Here is a 12,517-nt window from a genome sequence, read left to right on the forward strand (position 1 = left end):
ATTTTGAAATGAAATTTTTTTAAAAAAAAATTTTATAATTTAATATGAAGATAGTAGAATGGTCCTGGGTATGGACTATGTAGAGAGAGAATGAGTCCCTTTTTGGGAAGGACTCCAATGCCACACTCACAACACAACCCATAAACATGACAACTTTCAAGGCCTCAAGGTTCAAACGCCCACAAAAAAAAAAAAAAAAACCAAAATCCCAAATAGGGCCTCACATGAGCTTCCATCAAACCCACTTAAATATTTTGACGATGGATTTTACTAAAAGAAGTGATGATGATCGTATTTTATTTATTGAATAATTGACGTTACCGTTCAAGAGATAAATGCTGAGTCACCAACCTGGGACCTAGTCAACGCCCGTATAAAATCAACGTAATTTAAATGTTTTAAATTCCAGGCTTTGTAATCAATCAATGCCATTAATTAATTGAATAGTATTGAGCTATAAAAATATATAGTGAATATCACCCCTATAAAACGACTGCTTTCAAAGACTACGGAAGCAGGATAGAAATTGAATGGTCATAGAAGTGTTGGAGGAGATGGCTAGAGAAATGGTTATGGGACATGAAGATGCTGATATGCGTATCCATGTTCAGAGCTCGGGTCTCATATTCTTGCTTCTCATGATGTTCACTTCCTTGATGGCTATAACAACGCTTTTGCTTGCTTGTGCCGATGGTGCCGGTCAAGACTCCTCCAAAAAGAAAGACGGAGGAGGTGGATGTGGAAGCGGCGGAGGCTGTGGTGGTGGTGGATGTGGTGGGGGTTGCGGTGCTTGAGAATTTTATGGTGTCTGATCGATCTCAATATTGGTGTACCTTTTTTGTTTTTAGCTTGAAAATTGTTGTACTTGATACACATACAGATAGATATTGCCTATTGAATTTGCTACTGTGTTTTTGCTTTTTGTTGTGAATGAAGTTATGCAAATAAGTAGGCCTTAAAGCGCGTATATATTTTGAAACTCATATTGACATGTATGAAGAATATAATTAGAGTTTCTATGACCAAACAACATAGAGTTTCTCGTTCTAAACAAATAAGAAGAATCTGCAACCGCGCTTCTACTTCAATTAATTTGATCATCATTTTATTTTATTTTTTGTTTCCTGTTTTTGTTGGTTCATGTAATCACGGTGCAGTGTGATATTAGCTGGAAGCACGTCCTCTCCTCATCCCACTCTCTTCTTTTCTTCTCCTCAACCTATCCCTACTCTTGGATGAAAAATGAATGATTTAGATTTAATTATTTTATAAAATAATTATCATAATATTACATTAAAAAATAAATAAATAAATTTAAATTGTTAAATTTTTCTTGGATATTTTATAACTCTGTTAGCAATGCACCTTTAGCTCGATGTGTGCGCAATTTAGACTTTAGCTAGTGGTGATAAGGTGCAAAGGGTGGGATACAAGAGTGTGATCAAGATAAGTATTACTTGATTTAATTGTTTTGATTATAAAAAACTAGCGTTCCCTTATTTGACCATTGGTTTGTGAAGTGTTGAAAAAAAGTATGTATGTTTAAATATGGTTTGTGAACTGATTTTCAATTGATATGCTAGGGTTGTTTAGAATATTCAATTGTTATTGAAACGTTAAATCTCACATGTTATTTTTTTATCATTTTTAATTAAGCTATCTAGTAGAGTTATGAAGAAGGCATTGAAACTGTGGGGTTAGGCTTCTTGTTCCATTTGGGTTGGCACATGTAGTTGTTGTTTTATTATTTTGTTGGCATGACCTATAGGATTGTGATTTTTTTTAAGAATTGAAAAAATTTGAGTAATTGATTGTTTAATTACAGTTTCTTTTGGGGTGACACTTTTGAGAAAATATTATGAAACTTTGCATTTGAAAAGGCTTGTTGAACTGTAGATTTTTGTGGGTTGAGCCTAATCCATTTGATTGTATTTATTCAATTTAAATTGGAATACGATTTGAATTTCTTTGTTGTTGGACTGTTGGGTTTATTGTGGACTGTTTGTTGGACTTCAAATGCCCTAAGTCCCGTGATGATTATTTTTGGGGGTCTCGCTTTTGTTATTTGACAGATTTTAAGAAAATATTTGTGAAAATAAGATGGAAAGATTTTGTTCTTGTAAGATTATTGTCAACATTTATCTTAGATCTTTAGGGTGTTACAAGGGAGACGCTAGAGTGCTTAATATCGAATAATACTCTAGGAATGAACCAATAGAAAGATATAATTAATCTTGAACCATAATCACCCAACCAATGAGAGAGGAAAATTAATTTTCACCCAAAGTGTATCCACCAATCAGAGAGAATGAAAACTGGCCAATCAGTTTAGGAATCCACGGGATTTGTACGATATAGTTGATGATTGATTGATAGGTAATAATCAATATTACTCTTTCTAAATCATAATACAAGATATATTTTAAAAGCTATGCTTGGTCTAATAAATACGATATTGAGTAATTTTTATAATTATTTTTATAATTTTATTTCTGCTTCATTTATTTTTTTTGAAAAAAATAATGTATTAAAATTTTAATTGTTATTATTATAAAGTACTTATATATATAATATTTAATGAGGATATAATTGAAAGTATGTTTTTTTTTATATCAAAAGGCATTCTCAGACTAGATCTGAGGTGGGCTATTACAATTAGCTATGATAAGAGCTTCTAAGTCAGAAAACAAAGTACGAAAACTAATAACATCTGGCCAACGTTGAAGAGCCAGTTTGGCTAAAAAATCAGCCACTTTATTTCCTTCTCTACGAACATGTTGAATAGAGATAGTCTAGTCCCTACTCCAAATCTGACGAATTTCCTCAATAAGCGAAATAGGTTGAAGATGTAGTTTCAAATAACATTTTTTTTAAATTGTAAATTAATTATCAATATATTATATTAAGATCGAGCTATTATATAATTAATTACATTTTACTCCATGTCATCGTTATCATTTTTTGGTGATATATTAACCAAACGGCTTATGACGACAATGGTACATACTACATACTATACGCGCACTTCCTCCGTTCCTACTTCCTATTTCCTAAAATTAAAAATGAATATGACAAAATTAGAGAGAGAGAAAGATCGCGTACGGCTTTGAAAATCCTTTACAAATCGCCTACACTTAATTTGCTTTTATTATTGGTTGCCGACGCTTCGAGCATGAAATTAAAATTTAATTAATACTTTTATGTTGTTGTACCCGGTGGTGCATATATAGATATTTTGTAAAATATTAAATCCGAATCGTTTATATTTAATTTTAACGATGGAGATGAGAAGTGAAATGGAGCTGGACATGGAAAGGAATTCATAGAGGGCCCCACATGAGCTTCCGCGAAACTCACTTAAATATTTTGATGATTGTTAACGTTGAATCAATTGTATATCTACAACTTAACCAGACGGATTTTACTAAAAGAAGTGACGATGATTATATTTTATTTATTGAATAATTGACTTTGCCTTTTAAGGGATAAATGCTGAGTGACCACCCTGGGACCAAGTCAACACGGATATAAAATTAATGTAATTTAAATGTTTTAAATTCCAGGCTTTGTGATCAATCAATGTTATTAATTAATTGAATAGTAGTAAGCTATAAAAATGCATGAGAAAATAACAGTTAAAATTTCAAAACATTGAATTAATATCAGTTAACTGCTAGATTTTTTAAAAAATAAGTTAAAAATATTAATTCAAATTATTAAAAATTTAGTAGTTTCAATTGTAAATAAATATTTAAATACCAAATATAATTTTAGATTGTAATAGAAATTTCTGTTTATAACTATTTAAATTGATATTTATAATTTATTTTGTAAAATTTTTATTGAATATTTAATTGTCATTAATTCATTTCTTTGGGATCTAACTGTAATTATACCAAGATATATAGTGAATATCACCGTTATATAACGTCTTCTTTCAAAGACTAAGGAAACTGCGGGATGGAAATTGAATGGTCATAAAAGTGTTGGAGGTGGTGGATGTGGCGGTGGTTGAGAATTTTATGGCATCTGATCGATCTCAATATTGGTATGCTTTTTTTTGGCTTGAAAGTTGTTGTACTTGATGCATGTATATAGATATTGCCTAGTGAATTTGCTACTGCGTTTTTTGCTTTTTGCTTTTTGCATTTTGCTGTGGATGAAGTTATGAACATATAAGAAGGAATTAAAGTGCGTAGATATTTTGAAAATCTATTGAGATCCATGAATAATTATAATATTAGAGTTTCTCTATAACCAAACAAAATTAGAGTTTCCCGTTCTAAAAAATAACAAGAATCTGCAGCGATGCATCTACTTTAATTAATTTGCCCATCATTTTATTTTATTTTTTGTTTCCTGTTTTTGCTTAGAATATATGTGAAAAATTTCTGTCCATAGACGGAATGCGGTGAATCATGATGGGACCAATCTAGAGAAGGAATATCCATATCTAAGTAATCTGAATTAATGCTTTAAATTAAACTTGAAGACGTATAACTGTACACGCAATCAGTACCAATGATTGCCCCAACTGATCCAGAAAAATAAGGTAAAATCCATGATATCTTTTCTTTTATTTTTTGACCAAAAGTAGTAAATATGGACCACCAATCACTGCTATATATATATATATATATATAGATAGAGTACTCCTTTCCTCTTAAATTATAAAATACTTTTAGATAAAACTTTACATATTAATAAAACTCATTAAATACATTTTATAATCTTACTTTTTCAAGATAAAAATATAAACTTTTAAAAATACTTGTAATTTAATACTCTATTAATGAAAGAACAAGGTGAGAATATATGAGAAGGGTAATATTGAAAAAGTATTACTAATGAAATCTTATTTTTATTAAAGTTTTATATTTTAGGATGCTAAATCTTTTTTAATAGAATTTTATAATTTAAAATGGAGGTAGTTTCTCCTAAATCTATGTCTGGTGGGTCATAAGTGAATATGGGGTTTTCTATTTTCAACTACGGTGGTGGCATAATGTTGATTCTTATAGTGCTATTCGGTTTTTTGCTGATTGCAAGACTGGTTTCGTTTGCTTGTGCTTCTGTTCACCCGAAAGATGGTCAGACAGAAAAGATTCAACCAGACGTGGCAGCGTCGGCGGCCGAGTTTGAGGTGGTTAACACTCATCCGAACGATAAATGTACTATATCTTAATTTCCAAGGCAATGGCGGCTTCTTGGAATCATTGTCCTGGTGATAGGAACCCTCTTGTCAACGATCATCTTTAAGATCTTAAAATCTTGCGTAACTTATTATCTTCTTATATTAGAAGGATTTTTAATTTACTATTATAGAAATTGGAAGGTTTATGCATGTGTGTGTGTATTTGGTCATGATTTGTACTTGTGACTTGTTTATGTACTTGTAAAGCACAAGGAGATAGTTCTACCTGCATTCCCAGCACATTGATGACTACTATATGAAATTCAAGACAATATATAAGCGAACATTATTTGAAAGTGAGGCGATTTGTTTTATCTCATATGTTTGGTCATGATCTTTGTCAATTCAACTTGTAGAATGCACACACATAGATGTGGATTAATGTAATTTTGACTATAGTTTAAGAATAAAAATATACCTTAACTTGATGCATCTGACATAATGTATAACATTTTTTAGTCAAACTTAATTCATAATTAACATTTTCATTGGTTAACATTAGCGTATTTAATGTCAAAGGAAAATATATTAAATTTTAATTACTTTGACATTAGGTGTTTTTCAGAAAATAGTTCAAGAATAAAAATACATTTTAATCTTAAAATAAATTAAATTGTCTGGTTCGAACTCCTCGGTAGTTAATAATAATATCCATCCATGAAATTACATATATGGCCTTCCAAGGAAAGTGCTTAGAAAGATCTCACCCCTATATTCTGCTGTCTATAATTTTTGATCCATCAGAGTCAGGTTCTTAAGTACTCACCCTCTCTGTCTCTCGTACACATGAGCCCTTTATTCTGAACTTATGATTAAAGCAGATTTATATTGTTACAATGAAAGAGACAACATCGTATTGATTGCTCCATCATTACCTGGAAGATCAGGATTGTTCACTTCTGCAACATTAATTGCAGAATCTTGGGCTAAACATGGCTTAAGCAAACTGGGTGCTTCTTTCCTCTCCTTCAAGCTCTCTAATTGGCCTTTAACTTCACCTGTTTCTGATAAGTGATTCTGATTTCTGAAACATGGCGTCACATCTTTTTGAACGTCATGATGAACCTGCATTCCCAAAAGAACCACGTTCTCAGCTCATTTATATTATACAGCTCACAAGTTCAATAACTTCAACCCATTACTGGTTATATAGACTACTAACAGAAGTTTAACGGTTGAATTAAAAATTAAAGGAATTTTAAGGATATAACCAAATTTAACCTATAGCTAAGAAAACTTACTTTTCATTGATACATAGTATTTTAAGGATATAACAAAATTTAACCAATAGCTAAGAAATTAAAACTTACTTTTCATTGATACATAGTCCGCTCCTCATGCCTTTTAAAAAAGGAAAAAGTTGAAAGAAATTAAAATCTTAACTACCTCCTATACGTAGGTGTGCATGAAGTAAAAATATCTTGTATTTGATTAAAATGGAAGGAGTATTATTACAACTGTACCGGCAGAACTCAGTGCGAGTAGGGTTGTAAGAAATATAATTGAGTAGTGTACCTGTGATCCGATCCAAATTTAAATTCATTTAATTTTTCTAGTAAATTTGATCCAAAATGCAGGACAGTACGCTTGGTATTTTTTTAAATTTATCCTTGTATGAATTAATGATAAAAAGGGTTAAGCAAAAAAAGAAAAAAGACGGGTTATTTTTAAAAGTAATGAAAAAGAACTATTTTTATTGACATGTAAAATATGACTCGAAGTACTTTATAATGTAGACAGAAGAGAATGAAGAAAAGGTACTAGTATTGGTTACCTGAGCATCAAAGTCGAGGTGGGTGAAGGAAATAGGTTCATGATGAAGATTAGCTTTGATAAAAAAGCATTTAGTGGGGCTCCATGGACAACGTTTGTCATCCCAATAAGGTTTGTCAGGTGTTTCACGAGGAGGCCATTTCTTGTCTTCGAGGAATGGGTTTGGCCTAAGAGTAAGAGGTCCATTTCTTATTCTAATATTATTAGCATCGTTAACCTCAAATAATAGGTTACCACACCCTCCAATCTTCTTCCTCTGAATCATCCTTCTGTCTCTGCCAACCTCACACAACCCTAACGCGTTGCTCCACCCTACCCATGAACTTGGTCTTGTCTCACCTGCTTCGAATCTACAAAACAAACAAACCAAAAATCAAGTGATCTCAGTTTTGAATAAATCGTTTTAGTTCTTTTTAAAAATCCATAATTTTTTCCTCTAATTACACTTGAAAATATAATTTTCTAATTTTTTTATTTTTTTACCTAGTGTCCTAGAAAACTTGAGAGTATTACTATCTCCTGTTTAGGCTAACATTTTTAATTTTAGGTCTTAACAATAATATTTTTCTTATATTGTGATGGATATCATTGAAGATATCCAAGTGCAATTATCTGCGATCCAGAGTTGTCCTTGTCTGGAATCATTAAAGATAAAATAAATAACACAAGCAATCGGTCAATTATATTACACCAGCAAATAACTTAATAACCTTCACTGGATGTGGATAAATTTTTTTTTTTTGGGGATCAAATTTCAAAATACACGTGTTTGATGGACCATAAAACTTCATATATCTAAAATTTTTCACTTCGCAGTAGTGGCTATGTGTGCTTGAGATTTCCAACATGATACCTTGAAGAGCCATGAGATTTAAAGTCGAATGTCGGCTTCATAACGAGAGGTAATGTTGGGAGATAGTTATCAATCCCAAGGTGTCCTCCTCGAGCCCTAAATCTCTCGTACACATCCAAAATGCGATCTCTTCGTCCTTGCAATGTTGCCCTATTTTGGGATAAAACTGAAATAAAATCCATTAAACCATGCTACACACACACACACACACACACACATATATAGAAGCCTTTGAAATTTCATGCATCTCTCAGTGTTCTGCAGAAAATGTTTAATTTGGTAATATAAATAATTGTACTACAGAACGTTTACCTTGGCCAGACTCGTCAAGTTTCTTGCTTCGATACATCTGTAAATGGCTCTTTACATGAGCAATGCTAAGCCCTCTCACATTCATCAACTGTAAAACTAACTTGGGCGTTGCTTCTGAACCGATTCATTCACAAATGAACAAGAACAAGGTTATTAAAATAAATTATTTATAGTAAATTATGCTTTTTAATTATTAGTCACATATCAGTACTTCATTAACTAAACCGAATTGATGACAAGTTTGAGATTCAAATTAAACCAGAAACTGCTTCTCTTAATTATCTTGATGATCAATAGAGTCTTAAAATTGCCTTGAGATAAGATTGAGTTCAAGAGAAAACCACACAAAAGCACAGTCATATAATGAAGAAACTCGAGATTTGATTTCACTTACTTTCCTGTCCACCAAGCCTTTCAACAGCACGAACAAAGGCAAGATGGAGATCAGGAGTCCAACGAAGCCTTGGCATTTTGGATCTCACATATTGCCTCACACTATTTGTTCTCTCTTTCACTTCTGAACTTGATGACTTGTTGCTGCTACTCACATTACCTTCTCCTGATGACGAGGACGAGGACGATCCTCCACCACCAAGATCGTCCACAGCTTCTTCGTTCAGATTAAACAACGAACTCTTTTGAATACACAGAGAAGTAGAAAACGAACAAGGGGGTTTCTCTCTGATGATGATGTTGTTGCTGTTACTTTCTTCGCTCTGGTTTTCGTCTGATATGCAAATTCTCTCCCTCTCAGCCATGTTTGGTAACGAATTAAAGCAATCTGATGATGATGATGATAACCTGTTATATATATAGATGGTGAAGCGAAGATCAGCAAGCTATATATGGGAAGACCAGGCTTAAGTAAATGATGATTGTACTGATTTTGTACCATAAATTTATTTTTCCTAGGCCTTGAGAACTCTCCTATATCCTAGAAGAAATTTGAAAATATATACATAAATATATGTATATATATATGCAAATATAGAGAAAATGATGAATGACCAAAACAAACCCTACCCTGCAAGAACAAAATCAATAAAGGTTGAAGAATTTTATAAGAAGCATGAACAAATTTTGCTTCAGAATGATATGTATATAAATAAAAGATCAGCATATATATGTAGTGCTTGTTCAATTCGAAATTTGTGATGATATGTTTTGATCGATTCTCAACCAGTGATAACATACAAGAACAAAAGCAATATTATTGTTGATCAACTGCAAGAGAAATTGAGAGAAACATATTATTGAAGAGGAAGGTTTTCCAAGAGATGATTATCAAATAACTGATTCATCAACTGAAACCTGCTCAATCGATAACAAGATCTAAACACAATATTGAGTGGAGATCCACTAATTAATTATCTTCTTCACTGATATCACCATGATGAGGCCAATCAGAGATCATCACTTTGATGGAATGAAGAAAAACCCTACTTGCACAGAAAGAGAGATAGACGGAGAGAAAGAGAGATTTAGTTAATTACTCTGTACATGGACAAATAATTATTCTAGGTGCATTATTAACAAGTTGAGGGTAGCTAGTTTTTGACTGGAATAATAACGTTTTGAAAAATAATTAAGCTTCAAAAAATTGAAAATATCATCAGTCACCGCTCATCAAATATTCTTACACTTTAGTATATACACACGCTTACGTTATCAATATATATATATATATATATATTAAAATATTTTCCAGTAGATGTAGGGGATCAACAGTCGGACATACCACTTGTTTTTATTTATTGCTTTGATAGTATACAAGAGCCAAGTATAGTACTATAGTATCTCACCCTCTCGATGATCATTCAGTAACAAAATAAAATTATATGATTTGTAGCAAAAAAATACAATATATGAGATCAAATACACATGCACATCAATATGACCTCTATATTGGAGTATTGAAAATCATGTGACTAGATTAACCTTTCTCTCTCTTTATAATTATTTTTTTGACAGGTTGTCATGTCTATATAACTCCATGATAATCTCTATTTAGTTGACCGCTGTTACTGACAGCCCCCATTTGTTTTAATTAATCTCATATATTAGCTAATAGACCCTAATTAGCTACACATACATATCTCTGTGCATTGGTTAATATACATGCATGCATGCATGCATATATATATATATATGCATGCAAGCATAAATTGACTAATGACCAAGATACAGAATACTTTGGGGTTTAATTTGTCCCTTACTCGGACCTAATTAAATTAAGTGCCTTTTATTTTATTTAAATAACATTGGAAGGGAGTTCAAACTAAAATTCTAAAACGTCGAATTCTTCTCACTCTTAAGTATTAATGAGATATATGATATAAGTAAGATTTCATTACTCTTTCCTATTCTTCTATTGTATTGATGTATGTGAAATATATAATTTATGGCTTTTAATTAGCTAAATGTATGCATGTATGTATGTATTGCACATATAATATTGGGTTTATTTGTCCTTTTGAAATGAATGATGTGGCAAAAACACCAAGCCATATTAACATTTTGATAATGTTATCTTTAAATATCGTAATCTGTCTTCTACGAATAAATTAACCCTTTAATTTTTAATTTTCCGATCTATTTTCTTCGGGAAAACAAAAGAATTTGTATATTCACCAGCTAGGTCAGCGAATACTGAGCTCCACATCCCTAAACAGATGATAATCACCTAATTAACCTCGAAAAATTCGTGTCAGTATGTTTTGTTTAAAACATGAAGAAACATTATTGATACATCGGTAATGATACGGCTAATTAAAGAAGCATAGTGTTTGTCCGATTTCTCGTACACAAACAAAATCGGACTTGAAAAATGTTTGTGCGCTTCCAAGAAATATTAGTACAGTACTATTATTATTATTATTATTATTATTATTATGTAATTGTGGACTCGAAACTATTGGAACTCAAACTTTATCACAAACATTCAGCTGATGGCAATTAAAGAATATTAAAAATTAAGAGAGAACAAATTAGGATCAAGTAGCCAGCAAAGATCGATTGCGATAGAAATTAATTAATTTTCATGTTCATTTGTTTGACTATATTTCTGGCAGTCACCTACCACGTTTTTTTTTATTATTCATGCATGGAAGAATATATTATGTATAATCCTGTTGTGATACTTCCGGTCTCTAATATATGTTTATTTAAACTAGTAATGTAAAATAATAGACAAAAAGAATACTTTATTGGTAAATAGGTAGGCATATATGACATATGAACAATATAAATTTAAGTAAATAAGAGAATTTGACGTGAGAAATTTCAATCACATCAGTTGGCATGGCCTAAATATATATCCTGTCCTTCCACTTTGACTGAGCTGAAATATAAAACTGAGAGAGAGAGAGAGAGAGAGAGAGAGAGAGAGAGAGAGAGAGAGAGAGAGAGAGAGAGAGAGAGAGAGAGAGAGAGAGATCATTTGGAATTAAATTTAATTGGACTAACTATTAAGTACTCCCTCCATTTTTATTCGTAGGAGAAAAAAATCATATCACACAGCTTAAAAAAATTAATTAATTATATTAATTATGTTTGAAAATTAAAAAAATTAGATTAAAATACCCTTCATTAATTGTGTTAATCAAACCTTCATTAATTTTTTCTTATGACTATGAATGATAAATTATAAAGGGTAATTTAAGAAGTTTGTAATAAATGCTTATTGAAAAATGTAATTTTTCTTATATAAAAAACAATTCAAAAATAATAGTTTCTCTTGTAAATAAAAATAGAGGGGGTAATTCTTAAACAATCGGTCCATATATTGCATGACAAAATCAAAATAGGTCCTCTTAACGGAAATGCATAAACTAACTAATTAGTTTATTATGGGATCAATACATAAATACTTCAATATATTATTTTTACTTCTACTTTTTTTTGTAATTTTTAAGGTCTTTTTCTGTTAGTTTATGATCATTGAATGTTTATTTTTGTCAATGATAGAAGTCAGATAACACTATTTTTAAAAGTTAAAAAAATATTTTATCATTAAATCCTCAAAATTTGAAAAAATATATTATACCAAAAATAAGTTTTAAATTTTACATGTTTCCAAACCTATAGTTCAAGAATCAATTTACACTTTTATCCTTCTTAATAATGTGTGTATATAAGTATATAAGGAATTTTCGTGGTTATTACTTCCAAACCAGAAAAGTAACAACTGGACGGCATGGTTAAAATGTGTGAAAAGATATATAGAAGTCAAAAAAAAGTAAAAGCAATACGCGCGCGCGGGGTAAAATAACAAAAACAGTCTTGTTATTGTTGTCTCTTATATTTGATATTCCCTCGCACTGTCTCATTTTGAGGGTATCGTTTTCCCTATTGTACAAGCATTTACTTTCTGCTGTCATATAGCA

At 31.2% G+C, this 12,517-nt stretch overlaps 1 protein-coding gene and 1 long non-coding RNA gene across 6 annotated transcripts; one reads left to right on the forward strand and one right to left on the reverse strand.

The window, feature by feature from the left end:
• Positions 1-3,987: 3,987 nt before the first annotated feature.
• LOC129312609 (uncharacterized) lies at positions 3,988-5,494 on the forward strand. The gene is made up of 2 exons (XR_008593635.1): positions 3,988-4,048; positions 5,050-5,494. It is a non-coding gene; the product is annotated as an uncharacterized LOC129312609 (long non-coding RNA).
• Positions 5,495-5,807: 313 nt separating this feature from the next.
• On the reverse strand, positions 5,808-9,682 carry LOC129314274 (uncharacterized). Of its 5 annotated transcripts, none has more exons than XM_054957666.1 (6): positions 9,626-9,682; positions 8,527-8,933; positions 8,133-8,246; positions 7,821-7,986; positions 6,969-7,317; positions 5,808-6,259 (listed from the first exon to the last, which is right to left on the reverse strand). In XM_054957666.1, exons 2-6 carry the CDS (start codon positions 8,888-8,890, stop codon positions 6,026-6,028), a joined length of 1,227 nt encoding a protein of 408 aa, XP_054813641.1. In that variant the 5' UTR covers positions 8,891-8,933; positions 9,626-9,682; the 3' UTR covers positions 5,808-6,025. The 5 variants fall into 5 exon arrangements, with proteins under 5 accessions (XP_054813641.1, XP_054813637.1, XP_054813636.1 ...); XM_054957662.1 differs by lacking the exon at positions 9,626-9,682 and adding an exon at positions 9,444-9,613; XM_054957661.1 differs by lacking the exon at positions 9,626-9,682 and adding an exon at positions 9,426-9,613.
• Between the last annotated feature and the right edge of the window lie 2,835 nt (positions 9,683-12,517).

This window comes from Prosopis cineraria, unplaced genomic scaffold (genome assembly GCF_029017545.1).
Source record: "Prosopis cineraria cultivar Desert tree isolate PC_DT_omini unplaced genomic scaffold, ASM2901754v1 PC6, whole genome shotgun sequence".
Classification (NCBI taxonomy): Eukaryota; Viridiplantae; Streptophyta; class Magnoliopsida; order Fabales; family Fabaceae; genus Prosopis; species Prosopis cineraria.

What these genes read in the sequence shown, in the direction of transcription:
- LOC129314274 (XM_054957661.1), bottom strand. An exon ending in AAGGCTTGGTGGACAGGAAA is followed by an intron (nt 8,247 to 8,526) that starts GTAAGTGAAATC and finishes GAATCGGTTCAG; the next exon opens with AAGCAACGCCCAAGTTAGTT. An exon ending in ACCTCGACTTTGATGCTCAG is followed by an intron (nt 6,260 to 6,968) that starts GTAACCAATACT and finishes TTGGGAATGCAG; the next exon opens with GTTCATCATGACGTTCAAAA.